Genomic DNA, 19,793 nt, shown 5'->3' with positions numbered 1-19,793 from the left:
ATATAAAATTGAGATAAAGTGGTACATCTTCTTTTCTTCCCTTTTGAATCCCAACGACTTGTCATACAAGAGTTTTTAACTTTCTTTGATTTAACAAAAAAAGGGGATCACTCACAAACATTTGATCCTTGTCATGACTATCTTCACCACCAACTATCTTGATGTGAATTCTTGTATCCATGAAAAGCAAATACGACTTGATGCAATCATGCTCTCAATTTAATAAATAAGAAAAAGAATTAGTGTAGTTTTGTCCCGGTCTTCGAAACAAGTAACACATGATATATACCTCCAGGGACGGATCCAGGAATATGAGTTGAGGGGGGCTTGAAGAAAATTATGAGAAGTTATTGTGGACTATTTGTTTTTCTTTCTTTACGTTATGCTGGAAAACCACCCTCGATTTGCTCTCACCCATAGAAATGGGCTGCGCTGGACTAANAAAAAAAAAAAAAAAAAAAAAAAAAAAAAAAAAAAAAAAAAGTGGGCTGGGCTACAGTCCAGTATAGCCCTCACATACATCCGTCTCTGTATACCTCTAAACAACGTGGTTTAGTAACAAATAGCACAAATAAAATAACTGATTTCAAGATAACCTTCAAAGAACTCATATTTGACAATGCTTGTGAAGAACAATCGACAAACACGACAAAGTATTAAACTTTGATTTGACGAATACACAAAGATGTAAACAAAGCGAAAGCTTTTGGAGAGAAAATATTCTTCAATATACCAATAAACTGAATAATAATGCTTACGACTTTGTTTATATATAATAAAGGCAACAAATTATGTAAATCTCGCAAGTTAGGGTTTTCTTCTTAAAATCAGAGTCGTGGCGCGCAGGTGCGCTATGAAATTGTGTTGTTGCGCGCATACTGCCATTCGTGCATTCCTTGGGTAGACCCAGAAACGCAGCTACACAATATTAGCGCGTTGGTGAGCAAAGTAGCGTGCTGATGTGCGTGCCCCGCTGCTTGGCGTGCACGTACAATACTTTTCTCGGGAACATGGCTACGGGTTCATACTGCGCAAGTGCGCGCCAATTGTTCTCTCCCAAGTCATTTTGCACTCAAATGATTGATAGTTTGATACAATCCCACTAAGTGCTTCCTTGAACTCCTTTAATCACTTGAATATCCTTGATGCTTCATCTTTAAGCACCATCAAGGTCGTACTTTCGAGACAACAACATTTCTTGAAATGCCTTCCAATTATTAGCATGTAATGCTTGAACAGATTCATCTCATACTCTCCTTTAAGATTTTTCATCAAATCTTTGCCACCTACACTAAAATAAAAAAAATTTAGTAGCACAAAGAATTGGTATTACTATCATTATTAAATTTTTATAGTTGCGAGATTAATTTTTTCGTGACATATTATATGAGAGTAGATTTAATACAAAACTATTTTGCTTATATATGCTTTGTTCGTTTACAAAAGTTTCATTTGAATATGCTTCCTTTGATATATGTTACTTTGAAATATACCATGTCTTGACACTATGAGAATTAAACTGAAAATGAGATGAAATTCCAAAGTTATGGCTCTGATACGATAGAATACAATTGTTGGTATGGTCTCGCCCCTTTAACGATTGTATTAAATCTACTCTCATATAAAATGAGATGAAATTCCAAAGTTATTATTATAGTTTTAAAATTAATTTCCATGATATATTATATGAGAGTAGATTTAAGATATGATTATAATTAATAAAAATAATTTGGTTTTTAAAAACTATTCAAATAAGAGCTTTTCAAATAAGTTGGGATACCCTAACTTTTTTTAAAACAATTTATTTTGACCTTTTGTAAAAAATTTATAAAAAACTTTATAAAAATAATTTTTAGAGTAGTCACAAAAATAACCATATCCCCTCGATTTAGAATAATACAAAATGATATTATAAAACATCCGGAAATTTAAAAAATAACCAGTGTTTTAAATTTTAATTGCCAAAAACTCTTATAAAAATCTCCAACAAGATTTATGGTATTAATTTATTCTTTTAGCAGATTCGGAATTAATTTCAGTTAAAATAATATTTTTTTAGGAATTAAAATAATACGTTTATTTATATGATTTCATATTTATTCAGTTTCCATATCTATTCTACTCGTAATCAAGCGACGAGATTTTCCTCCGTAAATAACAACGCCAAACACACACACACACATATATATACACACTATGGTTTACACTTTGGCTCTATACAAAAAAAAATTGCTTGTACAATACATTGATAATTAGAATCAGAAGTATTCATTTAATGATCTAATGGCAAACCTATCGGCATCTTGCTTGGTTTCAGTTATTTGCTTCATTTTAATTTCAGGTATCGACTTTTTATTTACTCTTGATCTTTCACTCGAAGTTGCTATCACTTATGAAGCGCAAAGTACTTTAATTTCATCACAAAAAGTTTTGCGAAACGGTCTCACGAGTTAATTTTGTGTGACAGATCTCCTATTTGGGTAATTCATGAAAAAATATTATTTTTTATGTGAAAATTATTACTTATTATTGTTAATATGAGCATGATTGACATGTCTCAAATATAAACACGTAATCCTTTGATATTTTAGAGACAAATGTTTTTACTGATTTTTAGAATTGATTTCCTAATGTATGTAGGTTGTTGGGGTAAATGGGAGACTTGCCACATGGATATACTATATTCCTGTGCTTCCTCAAGTCCGGGTTCGTGTGTAACTACATGTGCTAACGCTGTAGGTGGACTCGACCTTTTGATCGAGGCTGAATGCGTGAGGCGAGAAGGATCGAGCCGTGGAGCTAATGTATTTTATTGTGCTTGTTACTATTATTGTCGACAAGCTTTGTCGAGTGATACAGATACCCAGAAGTTGGTCATAACTGAGAAGAACAATTCTCGGGTCTAAGTTGTTCGACATTGTAATTTTAGCACCACACATTTGCTTTAATTGTTGGTAAATTCTCAGACGAATTCTAATTTCATTAATGAGAAGTAATAGTTCAATTTATCTAAATGATAAATTTTACATACATATAGTTTGAAAACAATGCTTAAATTTATAACCTTCTCTCCATATCTATTTGAAAAATGACATTCTTTAACAAAAAACCATGATAAACCGTTGCAAATGGTAATTAATGAACTAAATCTTTTTCTTGAATCTTATACACCATTTGATCATAAGTTGTCGAATATCGGCATCCATTCGAGTGCCAACTCCTCCCCAAACCAACATGTGACTCAAATCTTCAAGTGATTCACCCCTCACCTCGTACACTTTCTTGAAACCAAGCCTCGTGTAAAACTTCACAAGCTGCGATTTAGTATCGAACACATTATCATCTTTAAGTACAATACGCAGATTTGAATAAAGAATTCAAAGAAGTCGGTATCTCATGCAGGCATGCTTAACGGACCGGTTCGGGCCGGAACCGGTCCGATAAGCCCGGAACCGGATCCGGTATGTGAGAACCGGACCCGAAACCAAACACAATCCATTAATTTGTGGGTTGAACCGGTTCAGTATTTTCTGAACCGGTTCAACCGGTTCCGGATCCGATTCCAAACCGGTTCCGGGACGTATCCGGAACCGGACCCGGATCCGACAATCGAATTTTAAAAAAAAAAAAAAAGAAAAAAGGCACTTGGGCCAACGGCTGCACATTTGCAGCAGCCAACATTTCAGTAGCCGTTTTTCAACGGCTACTGAAATGGTTTAAATTTTTTTTTTTAAATTTGGCCCCCAATTTTGGGGTCAAATTGCAATATATATTTATTTTTTAACCCTCAAAATCACCTATAAATACAAGTCATTTTTCATATTTCACATATCAATTTTCTCTCAACTTCTCATTTCTCTACAATCAATATATTTCTTTGCTATCATTTCTCCAAATATATTCAATAATTGTGTTATAATTTTATCTATAATCCATATTATTTTTATTGTTATTTATTTAATATTTCGCAATTTACTCATACAAATATTCGAATTTCAATGGCATCGTCTTCAAACCGTCGTGGTGGTCGTGACGAATACGCTCCCGATTTTGGTGAACATTTTGGCTACATCCCCGACTTTGATGAAGTTGAACCTGGTCACGAGGATGAAGAAGCCATGGAACTCCCCAACAAAGATGTAGGGACGCCATCGTCTACTCGAGCAAGCAACACAATGTCAACGAGCACGACGACAGCCCGTGCAAAGCGAAGCAAAGTTTGGGATCACTTTGATATTGAACAACAAGGTACGAATAACTCTTTTGCCGTTTGTAAAATTTGCAAAACGAGGTATTCTTACAAAACGGGTGGTGGTTCCGGTGGTACCGGTACTTTGAAAAAACATTTAGTTAAGGTACATAAACTTGACCCTGATACGCTACAACCATTTGGTAGGGAACCAATACAACAACAAATTAATCCTTTTAGTGGTAAAGCTTTTACAATTACAAAAGAAATTTCTCGGAAAGCTATCGTAAAGTTTGTTACCAAATGTTGTCAACCTTTTATAATAGCTGAACAAGAAGGTTTTGTTGAATTTACTAGTACTATTCAACCTGGTTTTCATAATATTTCTAGGCACACACTTAAAAAATATTGTTTTGATATTTACAAAGAATATAAAGAAACACTAAAATCGCATCTTTCAAATATTTCTTGTAGAGTTAGTTTGACAACTGATATTTGGACTAATTTAAAATATGAATCATATCTTGTTGTTACATGTCATTGGATTGACGAAACTTGGACTATGCAAAAAAGAATTTTAGCGCTAGATCATTTAGAATCGTCTCACAACGCATACACTATAGCTAGATATGTTTTAAATGTTGTTAAGATTTATGGCATACAAAATAAAATANTTTGAATATTATGCTAAATTTCTTGGGAAGAATGTTGACGATCAAAAGAAGTCAATCATGCATTCTCTCCAAGAATTGTTTGATTTGTATGCTAGTGAACAATGTGATGAACCGAGTGCGCAGTCGGAGGAGATGCCGACATATAAGAGCAAAAGTGGAGCACTGAACTTCTTTCAAAGTTTGAAACGACAAAAGTTCAAAGGAAAATCGGTGACAACAACCAATTACAATGAGATCCAAATTTATCTAAGTCAATATATTGAGACTACGGATAATTTCGATGTTCTTGATTGGTGGAAAGTAAATTCTAAACTTTATCCAGTGTTATCTGCAATTGCAAGAGATGTCCTACCCATTCAAAGTTCAAGTGTAGCTTCCGAATCAGCATTTTCAGTATGTGGAAGAATAATTGGTGACCAAAGAACTCATTTAAAGCCAGAAACATTTTCCATGCTAACGTGCCTACAAGATTGGTTTGCAACAGAAAAAAAGAATAGGACCTCTGGCGCGATCGACGAATTCCAAAGCTCAAGCTCTGACGAAGATCCAGAATATTCTAAATATATTTTAATAAATCGTGATGAATTTTAGATTAACAATTGTAAAAGTAAATGTTTAAGTTATCCTGTTAAAATTTTTTTATGTAATCATAATCATTTGCAATCAAAATTCTAAATAAAAAATTCTCCATTAATATGACTAATTTTAATTATATAGTAAAATATAATAAATTAAAGTTCGGAACCGGTTTGAACCGAACCGGAACCGGTTTATTAAAAGCCGAACAGGTCTTGGTTCGGATTGGTTCCAAGTATTTGAACTTGGAACCGGAACCGGTTCGGAACCGGTTCCTAACCGGTTCGGACCGGTTCCAAGTTCACCGGACCGAGAACCGGTAGGAACCGGTCCGAAACCGGTCCGGTGGAACCGATAAGCATGCATGATCTCATGGTCCTAAGACAAAAACTCGTGTGAGACAGTCTCATGGGTTCGTATTTTGTGAGACGGATATTTTATTTGGGTCATCCATGAAAAAGTATTACTTTTTATTGTGAATATCGGTAGGGTTGACCTGTCTCAAGATAAAGATTCGTGAAACTATCTCACAAAAGAGATACTCTGTCCTAAATATTTGATTGAGCACAACAGAAGCAAGAAAGATGAATCATTACTTAAATGAGAGAATAAAATTAAATTATGCACATGATCACTTGAAGGGTATTTTATTTATTCGAAACAAACTTTGATTCTTAAAAAAAAAACATGAATTTTTTGGTTGGCTGGCAATTTTTTAGAGGTCAAAAGATAACCTTGGAGTGGTACAAATCGGTGTCATTGATAGCAAGCAATTCAGCTGTGCTGCAACCACACTCGTATCCATGTCTGATCGCAACTGCTCCAAGGAACAATCCGATCCCGAATATCGATTTCTCCATTCCAATTGTCTCCTTTCGAAGCTTCATGGAATCCAAATGCAGAATCTTCCCTCTAAACCAAACTCTAACCACCCCATCAGCCCTGCCCAGATCCCTGTTCGTCAGCAAACTCGTTGCTGTGATTCTGAAAAAGGGTCCAAATGTTTGCAGCTGAAGGTCGAGATTCTGTACTCTTGATGCCTCAATGATTTCGGACATTGTTGGCAACTCAATCTCATGATTATTGGTGTTCCGATATCGGTTTTGGGTCGAGCTGGATTTGGTTCGGATATGGGGTCGGCCTGGATTGCATTTTTGAATTGGAAATTGTGTGTTTTGGATTGAGATTAGGGTTTTTTGTGGAGGAAAAGGGGAAACGGGATGGTTCAGAGGATTTGTTATCCGCATGGATTGGATTTCACATGTTAGGATGGCTGCGGGACTTACTTCTTGCAAAGTATTTATTAATATCTTATTATGAAATAAATATATAATTTATAAGTAAAATGTGAATTTATTATGTATTGAGGTGTGATGTTTTTAGTTATTTATTTTTTATTGAACATTTTTATACTTTTGTAATTATATTTTCATAATATTTATATATATATATATATATATTTTTAAATGATTAATATCATTATTAAATACATGTGTATGTGACGAAAAAATTAATCACGCAATTACAAAAATTTAATAATGACAGTAATCATTTAATTACATGATTTTGAGAGAAATGACGAAATATCATGACATAATTATAAGATTGTAATTAATTAAATAAAAAAATGTAAAACTAAAAATGTCACAATCCAATATGTATGTAATTAAAAGGCAAAAACTTGTATGAGACGGTCTCACGGGTCGTATTTGTGAGACGGATCTCTTATTTGGATGAAAAAGTATTACTTTTTATGCTAAGAGTATTACTTTTTATTATGAATATGGGTATGGTTGACTCGTTTCACATATTAAGATCCTTGAGACGGTCTCACATGAGACCCACTCTAATTAAAATTGATATTTTGCCTAATTTGTATTTTAAATTATAGCTGCATATAAGGGTGAGCAAGATTTCGGTTAAACCGAATTAATCGACCGAACTGAGCTAATTTGAAAATTCGGTTCGGTTATTTCAGAAATTCGATTTTCAAATTTAAAAAAATTCGTTTATATTGGTTAATTCGGCTCGGTTACGGTTTTCAAAATTTTGAAATTGGTTAACTGAATTAACCGATATAATAAATATTATTATTTAATAAATTTTTATTATTTATCAATTTTTATATATTTTTTAATTTTTAATTTTAAAATCAACCATAATTATAATCTATGATCTTGTTCTCAGTTCTCTAACCGAATTTCTAATTCTCACTTTTCTATTCTCCATTTGTGTAGAATGTAGTGTTCAAGAAAAATTATATATATAATTAAAGTTAAATCAGAAATTTTTTTTTAAAATCGGTTGAATTAACCGATTTTAATTCGGTTCGATTTTCATCGGTTATGAAAATTAATTCGGTCGGTTCGGTTATGTCTAAATATTTCGGTTCGGTTATGGCTAATTCGGTTCGGTTACCCGAATGCTCACCCCTAGCTGCATATTAGCCACAATATTGTTGGATTAATGTCTTTAGACCCAAAAAAATTATATTTTTGGTCCTATAATTTACATTTTTCACTTTTGTTTGTGTTAAAAATATCATCTTGTTCTCTGGTCAAAGACTTGGTTGGACGCGAGATCTACTCTATTAAGAGCGGTACATATGTAAATCTTTATTTTTAGTCATATAGTTTAAATGTTTTTTTATTTTTTGTCATGTTAACGATGTTTTTTGCATTTTTAATCGTTTAACTTGCATGGTTTATTTTCTTTTTTAATCCTTTAACTTGCATGTTCTTTTCTCTTTTTCATCTTTTTTTACCAGAGTATGTCGGAAATTGTTTATGTAGCGAACATGGCTGCTTACATAAATTTTTGAAAGAAATATGCATGTGTCGTGTTTTTTTAGAATATTATTTCAAGGAAACACAATGGATTCGGGTTTAAAAAAGACCAAAAATAAAATTTTTAAAAAAAAACATGCAAATTACATTGTTAAAAATGCAAACTCACCTTTAACATGACCAAAAATAAAAAAAAAAATGCAAGTTACTGGAGTAAAAACGCAAATTCATAGTAAACAGAACCTAAAATGAAAAAAAAAACATGCAAATTTTTATATTGAAAAAAAAATTTAATTTTTAACAAAACCAAAATTAAAAAAAATGTAAATTATATGATCAAAAATATAATTATCTCCTTCTGGCCTTCGATTTTTTAACTAGTCTTTGGTGTGATTTCGGGTAATGAATTTCACAAGTTGGTTGACAGTTTTTCCACTGCATCAAAATTTCAGAATTCACGTAGGAACCTCCAAAATAAGAATTTTTTATTGGTTTGGGTAACCACCAAATTATAGTAATTGTGTTTGCTGGTGCTCTTTCCAGATTTATGAGATCAAAACTTGCAACGCTTGGTGAATTAAAAAATTGATCATATTAAATTATGATTTTTCAAAAAATATTACTTGTAGTTTCTGGTTTCTACAAGACTAGAACCTTTATCTTGTTTTACTATTAAATTCTAAATTATTATATAAATTTGCTTGAGTCTAAATTAGGAAGCAGTTTACAACTGTTTTTTTTACTTAATGATTCAAGGAAGTGCACTTCTTTATGAATCTTATGGAATTAATCAAAATATGTAACCTTAAATGCAATGGAGAATATTTGCAATAATAATAATAATAAATATTCTTGATATACACGATAAAAGTTAATTGTATCATACAATCTCAGAAATTTTGACTTGTCTTAACAAAGAACGTATCAATTGGAATGTGTGTACCTTTCGAAGGACATGCTTTGGACTTCTTTTTCTGTCGGCTGTGGATCACTTTATGGTCATCGTGGATGAGCCTGGAACAGATTCAAAAAAAAAAATTATGAGGGGAAGGGAAATCACTTGGCTCAAGAAAAAGCAATAAAATGGATTAACTACCTCTTCCTAGGTTTGGGAATCCTCAGAACATTGCTTGACTCTTCTTCTTGCAGCCTTTCGGCAAGGTGGAAGTCAAAATGTTCTTGTCTTTCATCGATCAAGCAAGGGGGTAGTTCGATACCGCATATGGAGCACCTGTAATCGTTCAACCAAAGAAAAGGCTCTTTTTCATGTAAAGACACCGGTTCATCATCCTTATAGCCGATTACTCTTCTCTGTCTTTCCAGGCCGCTTTCCTCGTACTGCATAGAAGAAGAAACTCTTTCAGCACAGGTTGGAACCATCTTTATTGCATCATTCTCTGTACTGTGGTCATCAACCTAAGTAACAAGAAAGACTCAGAAAAGTTTTGATTGGACTAAAAAAGTATATTAGGTAAGAGGCAACTTCTTTAACTTTGGTAAAGTTTCAATGCCAAAAACAACCAAAACTAGTTAACATACACGGTGTCTTGAACAATCAATCTGCAGATCAGCACTTTCCCAGGCTTCTGCCACGACCTGGCCCTTCCTGGAGTCAGTATGGCCGAGATTTTTTACTTTCTGGGAGTCTACTAAATCCATTGATTCAAATTTCCAATGTGTATCATCAGAGAAACTGGTTTCTCTGCCTATGGATGAAGTATCATCCTTGAGATTGAACTCCGAAAGCTTTTGATCTGTTAGACCTCTTCCCATAGCATCATCTGTAACGATGAAAGTAGAAAGTTTTTTTTGTTTAGGGTCTACTGCAAAACCTTTGCTGTCTTCACTGAAGTGTGACATTCATAATCCTGAAAGAAGGGGGAAGATTTCAAAGTCCAATGCATCACTTTAGAACAGTACCGTGGATCGATATTTGTATAATGGATGCACAAAAAGGAGTGTCTTACCCATCAGTCGGAGAGATACCGGGAGTTCAGCCTTGAGAAGCGTCATTGCATGCTTCAGAATATCCTCACTTGAGAAAATGTACCGTGGCAAAGTCACTGCCCGAGTTCGAACCTGAAGTCAGAAATTAGTGGGATAAACATGCCAACGAAATCTCTCTTTCAAACGAAGTGGAAGAAGTATATGAACAAGAGGGAACATAAACAAGCAAATCTATTAATAAAGTGTTCAATGACAGATAAAAACAGAGACACGGTTGGAGTCATGTATCCTTTACATGGAATGCAACAGCATGAGAAGGTTCTTTTATATACAAAACACCGCAGGAGTTGGGGGCTTTGGCAAGGACCAGGCTAATAATTTGTTTTTCGGGCGGGGGGGCGCTATGACCGACCTCTGAAGGATACAAGGAAAAACAATTCGTATTTTTGGTTAACGTCATAAGGCAGGATGATGTCATAACTCATAAGTATGGCATGTGTGGACGTACAAACTGATGGGTGAATTAGTTTTAGTTAATTGGTCAAATATTTTGTGCTGAGCTGTTTGACCTTTCAAAGGACATGTTAACACAGAAACTATCGTTGAACGAAATTCGAATCAGACACTGAACTTACAGAAAAAAGTACATTTAGAGACAATCTCTAGAAAGAGAGTCCATTCACCCAAAATTTCAGCGATGCATCAAACAATACCTCAAAACATGAAGTTTTCAACTTCAATGTCAATGTTTTTCTGCACAGGCCTTCTTTCTTCAAGTCGGTAGAAAGATTTTCGGCAAGATCAACTGCAAATCGGAATATTATGGATTAATTTGAGAATGCACAAACATCAAGAAAACAGCAAATAAAAAGTTTGTGCGCCATTCACAAGAGATACCAGCCAGCACAAGAAGCAATTACTTAAAGGCCTTCATCCAGTAAACTCGTTTTAAAATAAATGTTCTTATTCGAATAATTAAATCTTACAAAACATCCATTTAACACCATAAAAGTTTCAAAATGGAACTCTGGATGGATCAAACTGGCATATCTAAAACTCAAGGTTGTAAATGGCGGGAGGCGGTGGCGGGGCAGTGCGGTTGAATTTTTTTAATTAGTTTTATATAGATAATCATGAAATATAATCACAAATAGTCATCATTTTTTTTATGTAAAATGTGTAATTAAATAATGTTCAAACACAAAGAAGTTTCATACACTCTAATATCATTTAGATAATGTGCAATTAATAAAAATTCATCATCGTATTAATGTTATTATGCTAACAAAGTAATATAATTACTTTACCAAAAAACTAAGTTCAAATTTCAAAGTTTCAATCAATTCATTAGAACAAGTAGTAGAATACAGAATATTTAAGTTAGGCATTGCATATTATAAAAAAAAGTATGATAAATAATAAATATGCAATGCCTAATCTAAATATTCTGACTGCTGGCGGCGATCGGTGGTGGGCGGCGGGCTGTGTGTGGTGGTTGAGACTTGAAAGTGAAAATTAAAAATAAAATAAAGAAAGTGAGATGTGGGGTTTCGATATTTAAAATTAGTTGACTCTGACTAAGTTTTAAAAATGTTGACTAGGTTTTTAAAATTGTTGACTACAATTTAAAAATCTTGACTGCCCGCCTCGTCCGCTTGTTCGCCGCCTCGCCCGCCTGCTTGCGGCCTCGACCCGCCTCACTAACGCCGTATAGCTTGGACCGCCTAAAACACCCGTTTCATGCATAGGCGGTGCGGTCGAGGGCCGCCTACCGCCTAGGCACCTCGACCGCCATTTAGAACACTGCTAAAACTTGATGATGAACAGTAAACCAATAAAGCCATGAAGCATAGCGATAGAGGTGTAAACAAACCGAATTGTGTCAAAGATTCGAAGATCGAAAATTTTAATTTTTTTGGCTTGAGTTCGGCTCGAAATGATCGCTCGAAATGTTCGAACATATTCGCGAACTATTTGAAATATTTCCCAGACATTAAAGTTCGAAAGCCCGAAAAGTCTGAAATGATCGAAATGTATATATATTTAATATATAATTATATTCTCGAACTATCAAACAAAATAATTTTGGTTTGAGTTTGGCTCGAAAAAACAAGTTCGAGTTCGGTTCGAGTTCTATAAGTTCGAATACGAACCAAATATTTATCGAGTCGGCTCGATTCGATTACAACGCTATCTAGCGACCACGAAAAAGTAACTGGGCTAGAAGCATATAGTAATTCCCCATAAAATACCCAATCATCACCGAAGGCTGGGTTGAAATTGTGAGGTAACTTTTTTTAATGAAGTTGTTATTATAGTAAGGTAATACCGAAACCAGAATTGTGCTCCTAGTAAGAAGCTGCCGTTGAACTATTTTAAAGAAAATTAAATGAATTATCATGTAATTAAGAATAAGAAAGAAGGGATGGGTCTTATGACTAACACTGAGATAAATAAGGCAAGACGTGTTAATCCAATTACCCAATTTCTGGTAAAGTGAAGTCTCATCTTTGGTGCACAAAAATGTTCTCTCGGTGCTCATACTTTTTCTGTGGGTCACTTCAGGTGTGTCTGTCCTTCCAAGTCCCAGGCCTACAGACAAGAAAAAATCTACAACATCGAAGAAAAACATTCAGTACATATGAAGTAGGAAACTCACATCAGTCTACTCAAGCAATTAGAATCTGACAGTTTTCAGTGCCAGATACTTAGAATCTACAGAGCTTTCGGGCCACGACTGAAAAAAATCCAATCACATCAGAATGAGTAGGAAGAGTTTATAACTTCTATGCACAAACCTGCCGATGAGCGAGAAAATAGTGCAAAGATTAAACTACTCTTCTGCAGCATCTCCGCACAGGTTGTAATTCCAAGCACATCCTTCAAAATATTTTCAGTGACCTTACCAATGCCCCCAATCTACACAAGAAATTCTTCGAATTCAGAATACTTTTTTGTGAATTTGAAACAAGAACCTGCGCATTAAAAAAAACATAAAAACCACCCCTTCAAAAAATTTTAACAGGCATGTAAAAGTACCTTCCTTATTGGTAGCGAAGATATAAAAGTCATGACAGCCATACAGTCGTTTGGCAACAGAAACTGTCCATTCGGTTTATTTATATCAGAACGAACCTGTTTGAGAAAAAGAGTGATTGCCTTTCAGAGAAGGATTGCTCAGTGTTTCAACAGCTGCGTAAAAAGCATCCATGTCAACATGCAGCCAAATCCTAGACAAATCACGCGTGGCCTCTAAATCTACCAACCTTTTATCAGCAATCTGTATAAGATATACAAATGTCAAGTAAAGATGACATGTGCCCGACAGGACAACTTAATCCCTTCACAATTGAAGGAAATACGATCAGCATAACTAAACATAATAAATCATATAAGGAGTGTGCAAAATGACAAAACATATCAAGTTCGAAATCAACCAACTGAACAAATCACTTGTTTCAGTTTTGCTTCATCTTCGGTAAGGATGGACCACACCTTCTGATAATTGTCTATATCAGAGGCAGTGAGCTTCGCAAGCTGCACCCGCATATTCTCGATTTTCTGCTTCATGTAAGCTTCTTTTCTTTCCTCATTCTCGAAATATTTGGACCCTTTGCTCATCTCATACACTATTCTCTGCACTTTTTCCTTATCCACCCCTTCCATCCCTAGAGCAAATTCAATCCCCAAATATTTAGTCAAGTCGCCAATTAATCTTCATAAAAAATTATTCCGAATTGCGTGTGTACATAATTAGCACCAATCCCTGGACTTGATAAAAAAAAAATACCTGCTTTCGCGTTGGTGTAAACAGTGTGATAGGATTGCCATGGACGAGCGATATCGTTACTTGAAATTGAATCTTCCCCATTCTCCATCAGTACTTAATTTTTCAATTAGGGTTTTGCGAATGTTAAGACAAGCAAACACTGATTGAAATTTGGGAACGAGGAACACGCCGCCAAAAATCAAATTACAAATAAATATTTAAAAATTAATCAACTATACATAAATTCATTATAAATAATATCAGTCTTTCTAAACTAATTAATCATACATAAACCATTTCAGATAATATAAATTTTTCAATATACATCAATATATATAAACCATTAGAAAATAATATAATAAAAATAATATATAAATAATTATAAAATATTATAAAATTTTCAAAATTCATCTACCATACATAAACATTATAAATAATACATTAAAAATTGTATTCCGCAATCCAAACGTGCTATCTTGTTTAAAATAAAACAAAATAAATTATTATTATATATCACGCCACATGGTAAATTAATATTTTTTTCCAAATTTTAACTTAGAAACAAATTATTAGAAAATCATAATAATTTTTCCAAAGAAAATATTCTTAATGCTGAATTGTTACGCAAGGATATAATTTATAAATTATAATGTATAGATTTCTAATGTGTATATATATGCCATTAAGAATAACTAATATGAACTTAATATATAATATATTGTTCGATGTTCAATTAATGATTAGAGAAGTAAAATATAAATAAATTAAAAAAAAAAAAAACATTACCACCTAAAACGAATCAGTGCAGCAGTCAAATTTAAATTAATTCGTAGAACCTTTAATTTTTTATTGGCTAATTTGACTCAAATACTTTCCTCCTATTAATTAGGAATTTCGAATAATTTTTTATAAATCCAATGTAAATATCACATAATTATAGATGGAAAATGAATGATCTTATGTCTTTAAGTGCCTATAATTAAGTTAACTTTCAAAATTAATTTTGGAAAATCTACGGGACAGATTCTAGCAGTTAATTTTTCAGCGAATAAATATTGTATGTCATTGTCTCCAAAAAGAAAAAACCAGTTAAGGTTTTATTATCCATGGCAAGATTCTTGAAATATTGTTTGTTCTTCTTTCTTGTTCTTGGTCTCGAGCATGGTAATATGGCGATTCTATTATTCTTTATGTTATAATAATGATTAGGTGTCCCGTGAGATGGTCTCAAGGTTTAACTCAGTTGGATATTCGTCTTTGAAAATTTACTCGTGAAACGATCTCGTAGGAGTTTTTGTGTATAATATTTTTTTATGACAATTATTATATATAATGATATATAGTTCAACTTTATTTTCAAACTAATCGATTGCGATAATTGATTGTGAGAGGTTTGGTATATTTGAGATAAAAAAATTTACATGTTTCTCAAAAAAATATTCATTTAAATTATGATTATATTGGTAAAAACAATAACTACTTTTGTAATATATAGGTCTAAAAATCCATGCTGTGCCTTATGACTACAGCTTCACGAATGAGGTACAAAAACTCGATCATTTGATTTTCAAGAAGAGAAATCTGAATATTATATTTATATTTCATTTTTTTATTGCAATTATATTAATTTGTAGTGTTTGGAAAATCCTCTTGGACCTCAATATGGTGGAGGGATAGTGACGAATCCCGAGATAAATCAAGGATTGGAGGGGTGGACACGATTTGGAGAGTCGAAAATTGAGCATCAAGAATCCAAAGATGGCAACAAATACATCATTGCATTGAATAGAAGTCAGCCATTTCATAGCTTCTCGCAGATATTTCATTTAGAACAAGACAAACTTTACACATTTTCAGGTTTTCGTATTTCCATAATTTATGAAATTTAATAATTAAAAAAACATTATTATAATAATATATATATAATTCTTTATCGGGGACTGATTGCTTGTTGGGTTTTGTAGCATGGCTGCAAGTAAGCCATGGAGAAGCGCACATAGCCGCCATGTTCAAAACAGAGGATAGCTATGAGACTGCTGGTTGGGTTATTGCACACAAGGGGTGTTGGTCCATGCTCAAGGGTGGTTTGCTCGTCAATGCTTCCGGCCCTGCCGAGCTCTACTTTCAGGTTAATCTCTTCACTTCTACGTCATGTTCTTGGCTATTTGCTATCGATATAGAAATCATTTGTTTGCATGATCTACTGTATTGCCATAAAAATCTCAGTTTTAGCATAAGATTTTGACAATCTCCTCCATTGCTTCCTCATATTTTCAGAGCGACAATGCGGATGTAGATATATTGGCAGATAGCATCTCACTCCAGCCATTTACGCATGAAGAATGGAAATCTCACCAAGATCAAAGCGTCGAGAAGGTCGGAGAACTAGCTATCCTATGACATCGAATTTTTCTTTCAAATACTCCATCAGTAATTGATGTAAGAATATTATATATACACTCGCAGATGCGCAAGAAATCGGTGAAATTCCAAGTTTTGGATCAACATGGCCAACCAGTTTCAAATGCCACAGTTTCCATCAAACAGAACGGATCGAGATTCCCAGTGGGGTGCGCCATAAACCAAAACATTCTCCAACACCCCGCGTACCAAAACTGGTTCACGACGAGATTCAAATACAGCGTGTTCGAAAACGAGATGAAATGGTACTCAACCGAGCGATCCCGCGGAGTCGAAGACTATTCGATCGCAGATTCCATGCTTCGATTCACCCAATCCCACGGAATCACGGTTCGTGGACACAATGTCTTCTGGGACAACCCATCTTACCAGCCTGGGTGGGTCGGAGGACTTTCGCCCAATGACCTGCGGGCAGCTTCGGACAGGAGGATAAAGTCCGTGGTGGGAAGGTATAGGGGGCAACTTATTCATTGGGACGTTGTGAACGAGAACTTACACTATTCGTTCTTTGAGAGTAAGATTGGCGGGAGTGCATCAACCAACTTTTACCAGCAGGCGAACGGTATTGACTCGAGGGCCACGCCATTCTTGAACGAGTACAACACGATTGAGGAGAGTGGAGATCCATCGTCCTCGCCGCCAAAGTATCTGCAGAAGATCTCGGAGTTGCGGCGGGAGGGGTATAATGGCCCTCTAGGGATCGGGCTTCAAGGCCATTTCGGGAATCTCAATTTGCCTTATTTGAGGTCTTCGCTCGATCAGCTCGCTTCCGCTAGATTGCCCATCTGGGTCACTGAATTGGATGTCAAGTCAGGGCCGAACCAGGTAAATGTAGTAAACAATCTAGCAAATTTACATTTGACCAAATCCCACCATTAATGATTCTAACAAGATATCACTCATTGGTTGAACAGGCTAATTACTTGGATCAAGTTCTAAGGGAAATTCACGCGCATGCCTCAGTACAAGGCATAATGATTTGGTCGGCATGGAGTCCTGGAGGATGCTATGCCATGTGTTTAACAGACAACAGCTTCAAGAATTTACCCACCGGCGATGTCGTCGACAGGTTCTTGCGGACATTGACTGTAGCAGATGGTGTTCAAGAAACCACGGACGCTAATGGCGCATTTGAAACGTCGTTGTTCCACGGCGAATATGAAGCGGAAATCAGCCATCCCCGGGGAGTAAAAAGCCACAAGTTCAGTGTTGTGCCAAACGAGGAACGGGAAGAAGAGGAAGGTGGATTGGTGTATAAGATTAGAGTGTGAGAGATCGAAGGGTGTTTTGCATTTCATATTGTGTTTCTTCTCATTTTTGTAGGCCTAAGGTTCGGTTTAAACCATAATGATCCAAAAAAGTCCTATAGAATTATGAAATAATTTTTTATAATTTAATCTCTCGTGTTAGATTTTGAAATTAATGATTTAAATGACATGAATATTGAATTTTTGAACTTTTATTTATTGCTTTTTAGTTTAAATATTTCATTAGAAATTTTCAAATGATATATATAATGATTTTATGATTGTTATTTGTTTTGTAAGACTTTATATATGACACAAAATAATATCCTGTAACGATAATTGTAACGCCCGATCGAACAATTTTGGTTTTGTCGATGCTGCCTTAGGGGGCACTGCCCTTAACCATTATCTAGCTGCCAAGTGACAATTATTTCCAGCCTTTTAAATAAATAAAAATTATGAAAACTTATGTATTGTCTCAAATTTAAAAGCAATTGACTAACTATAGTTCGTTTTTTTACATTTTAAAATGATTTCAGCTTTATTCAAATTTATTTGAGGCCCAATCATTTACGGAATTGTTCCATTTTACGATCGCTTCTTTCTGCCCAATATCAGTTTTTTTAAATCCTTGTTAGTCCAGTGTTGAACCACGAACAATGAGATTTATTGTCCAAATCTTATCACGGTGAACATTGTCACAGACCCACTACATCGGTAACTCTTTTTTTCGAGCCAGATCTACACCATGACTTAAACTCCTGCCCTAGGTGAAATATCTTCTTCATTGGTGACCCGTTGTTGCCGCCCAGATCTCTCATGTCGACCCTGAAATTTACTTAAATGGTACAACTCATATTTCTTGAAAATAAAATTTGTTATGATGAATATTAGATTTCTTCTCCTTTTTTTTCCCAAAGAAACTGTTGGGTGTTTATATTCATGATTAAAAAGGGATTTCAAAATATATTTCCTAAAGAATTAAGGATATTTATTTAAAAATATACATATAACAAAGAATAAGAATGTAACAAAATAAGCATTAGGGTTGATAGAATATATCATATGAAAGTTTATTATTCAAATGGAAAAAATTTGAAGATTTGAACGATAAATCTCATTCTGTAGGAAAACTAAGGATCATTTGATGAATCAAAACAAAAATAAAAAAAGATTAGAACATATAAAAAGAAATAATTGCATAAAAAATCATAAAGACGTGAATCTTGAGAGTAGAAATGTTTTCAATGAGTTATATTCTAACTTGAATGGTAAAACTCATATCTATTTATTTATATGGTGAGTAATTCAAATTTAAGTTATTTTTTTATGTGTCTGGTGTATGCGGATAAACACCAGTGTCCGAATACAAATATGTTAGTATGATATATTTCTATTTAGTTAAATAGTGAGGCATTCAAATTTAAGTTATTTTTGTTATAATGTCATTGTTTTTTTATGGAATGATGAATTTTCAAATTTTCATATAATACAGGGAAAAACGTTTTCAAATGAGAAAAAACTAGTGTTTTTGGAACTGGATAGAAACACATGCTAAAGTTGATGGATATAAATGTGTTTAAATGTGAGACAACACATAAGTTTTTATTTATTTAAAAGGCTGAAAAATAATTGCCACTTGAGAGCTAGATAATGGTTAAGGGCAGTGCCCTCTGGGTCAACATCGACAAGACCAATTTGTACAAAATCGACCCTTATGTATGAGGAAAGAAATTTGAATTCTTGAGTTTATTATCTAAAAAATAAGTTGCTAAAAATTTAACTGTTAAATGAAATAGCACTTTTAAAATTAAGGTTGGGCACTTTAAAACTAGTAGCCTTTTATTATTGAGTTAACAATTTGATTGGTGAATTAACACATTTATTATTGGATTAACATTTTTAAAGCTCAATAATAATCGGATAGAACTCTTCCCAGCAATCATCAATCACGTTAAAAATTTTCAAAAAATAGAGAGGAAGGGGCTGCTAGGGTTTTCATAACGGGCCAAATTTTTGTGCCAAATTTGAGGGATTCTGAGGTGTCCGTGGTGTCTTCTCATTGTCGGAATCATCTCCAAACCATCTACGATAAAGTAAAATTTCATTCTTTTGACATATTGATGAAATCGTATTAAGTTTTGAATTTTGATGTGGTTTATAAATTTTAAAAGAGTTATGCTA

At 34.0% G+C, this 19,793-nt stretch overlaps 1 protein-coding gene, 2 long non-coding RNA genes and 1 pseudogene across 3 annotated transcripts; 2 read left to right on the top strand and 2 right to left on the bottom strand.

Moving 5' to 3' along the window:
• Nucleotides 1-2,222: 2,222 nt before the first annotated feature.
• On the top strand, nt 2,223-2,804 carry LOC140988258 (uncharacterized). The gene is made up of 2 exons (XR_012177323.1): nt 2,223-2,341; nt 2,641-2,804. It is a non-coding gene; the product is annotated as an uncharacterized lncRNA (long non-coding RNA).
• Nucleotides 2,805-3,135: 331 nt separating this feature from the next.
• Nucleotides 3,136-6,793, bottom strand: LOC140988257 (uncharacterized). The gene is made up of 2 exons (XR_012177322.1): nt 6,174-6,793; nt 3,136-3,314 (listed from the first exon to the last, which is right to left on the bottom strand). It is a non-coding gene; the product is annotated as an uncharacterized lncRNA (long non-coding RNA).
• Nucleotides 6,794-9,064: 2,271 nt separating this feature from the next.
• Nucleotides 9,065-14,136, bottom strand: LOC140987430 (DNA polymerase kappa-like; annotated as a pseudogene).
• Nucleotides 14,137-15,047: 911 nt separating this feature from the next.
• LOC140987714 (endo-1,4-beta-xylanase 5-like) lies at nt 15,048-17,633 on the top strand. The gene is made up of 7 exons (XM_073456350.1): nt 15,048-15,105; nt 15,437-15,483; nt 15,576-15,798; nt 15,906-16,069; nt 16,219-16,317; nt 16,408-17,187; nt 17,277-17,633. The coding sequence occupies exons 1-7, from the start codon at nt 15,048-15,050 to the stop codon at nt 17,631-17,633; spliced, it is 1,728 nt and encodes a 575-aa protein (XP_073312451.1).
• Nucleotides 17,634-19,793: the final 2,160 nt, after the last annotated feature.

Source organism: Primulina huaijiensis, chromosome 11 (assembly GCF_012295235.1).
Source record: "Primulina huaijiensis isolate GDHJ02 chromosome 11, ASM1229523v2, whole genome shotgun sequence".
Classification (NCBI taxonomy): Eukaryota; Viridiplantae; Streptophyta; class Magnoliopsida; order Lamiales; family Gesneriaceae; genus Primulina; species Primulina huaijiensis.
Note: the sequence above shows the minus strand (reverse complement) of the source record. Positions and strands in the feature narration are given on the sequence as shown.

What these genes read in the sequence shown, in the direction of transcription:
- LOC140987714 (XM_073456350.1), top strand. Translation starts at nt 15,048, where the DNA reads ATGGCAAGATTCTTGAAATATTGTTTGTTCTTCTTTCTTGTTCTTGGT. An exon ending in ACTACAGCTTCACGAATGAG is followed by an intron (nt 15,484 to 15,575) that starts GTACAAAAACTC and finishes ATTAATTTGTAG; the next exon opens with TGTTTGGAAAATCCTCTTGG. An exon ending in TCAAGTCAGGGCCGAACCAG is followed by an intron (nt 17,188 to 17,276) that starts GTAAATGTAGTA and finishes TTGGTTGAACAG; the next exon opens with GCTAATTACTTGGATCAAGT.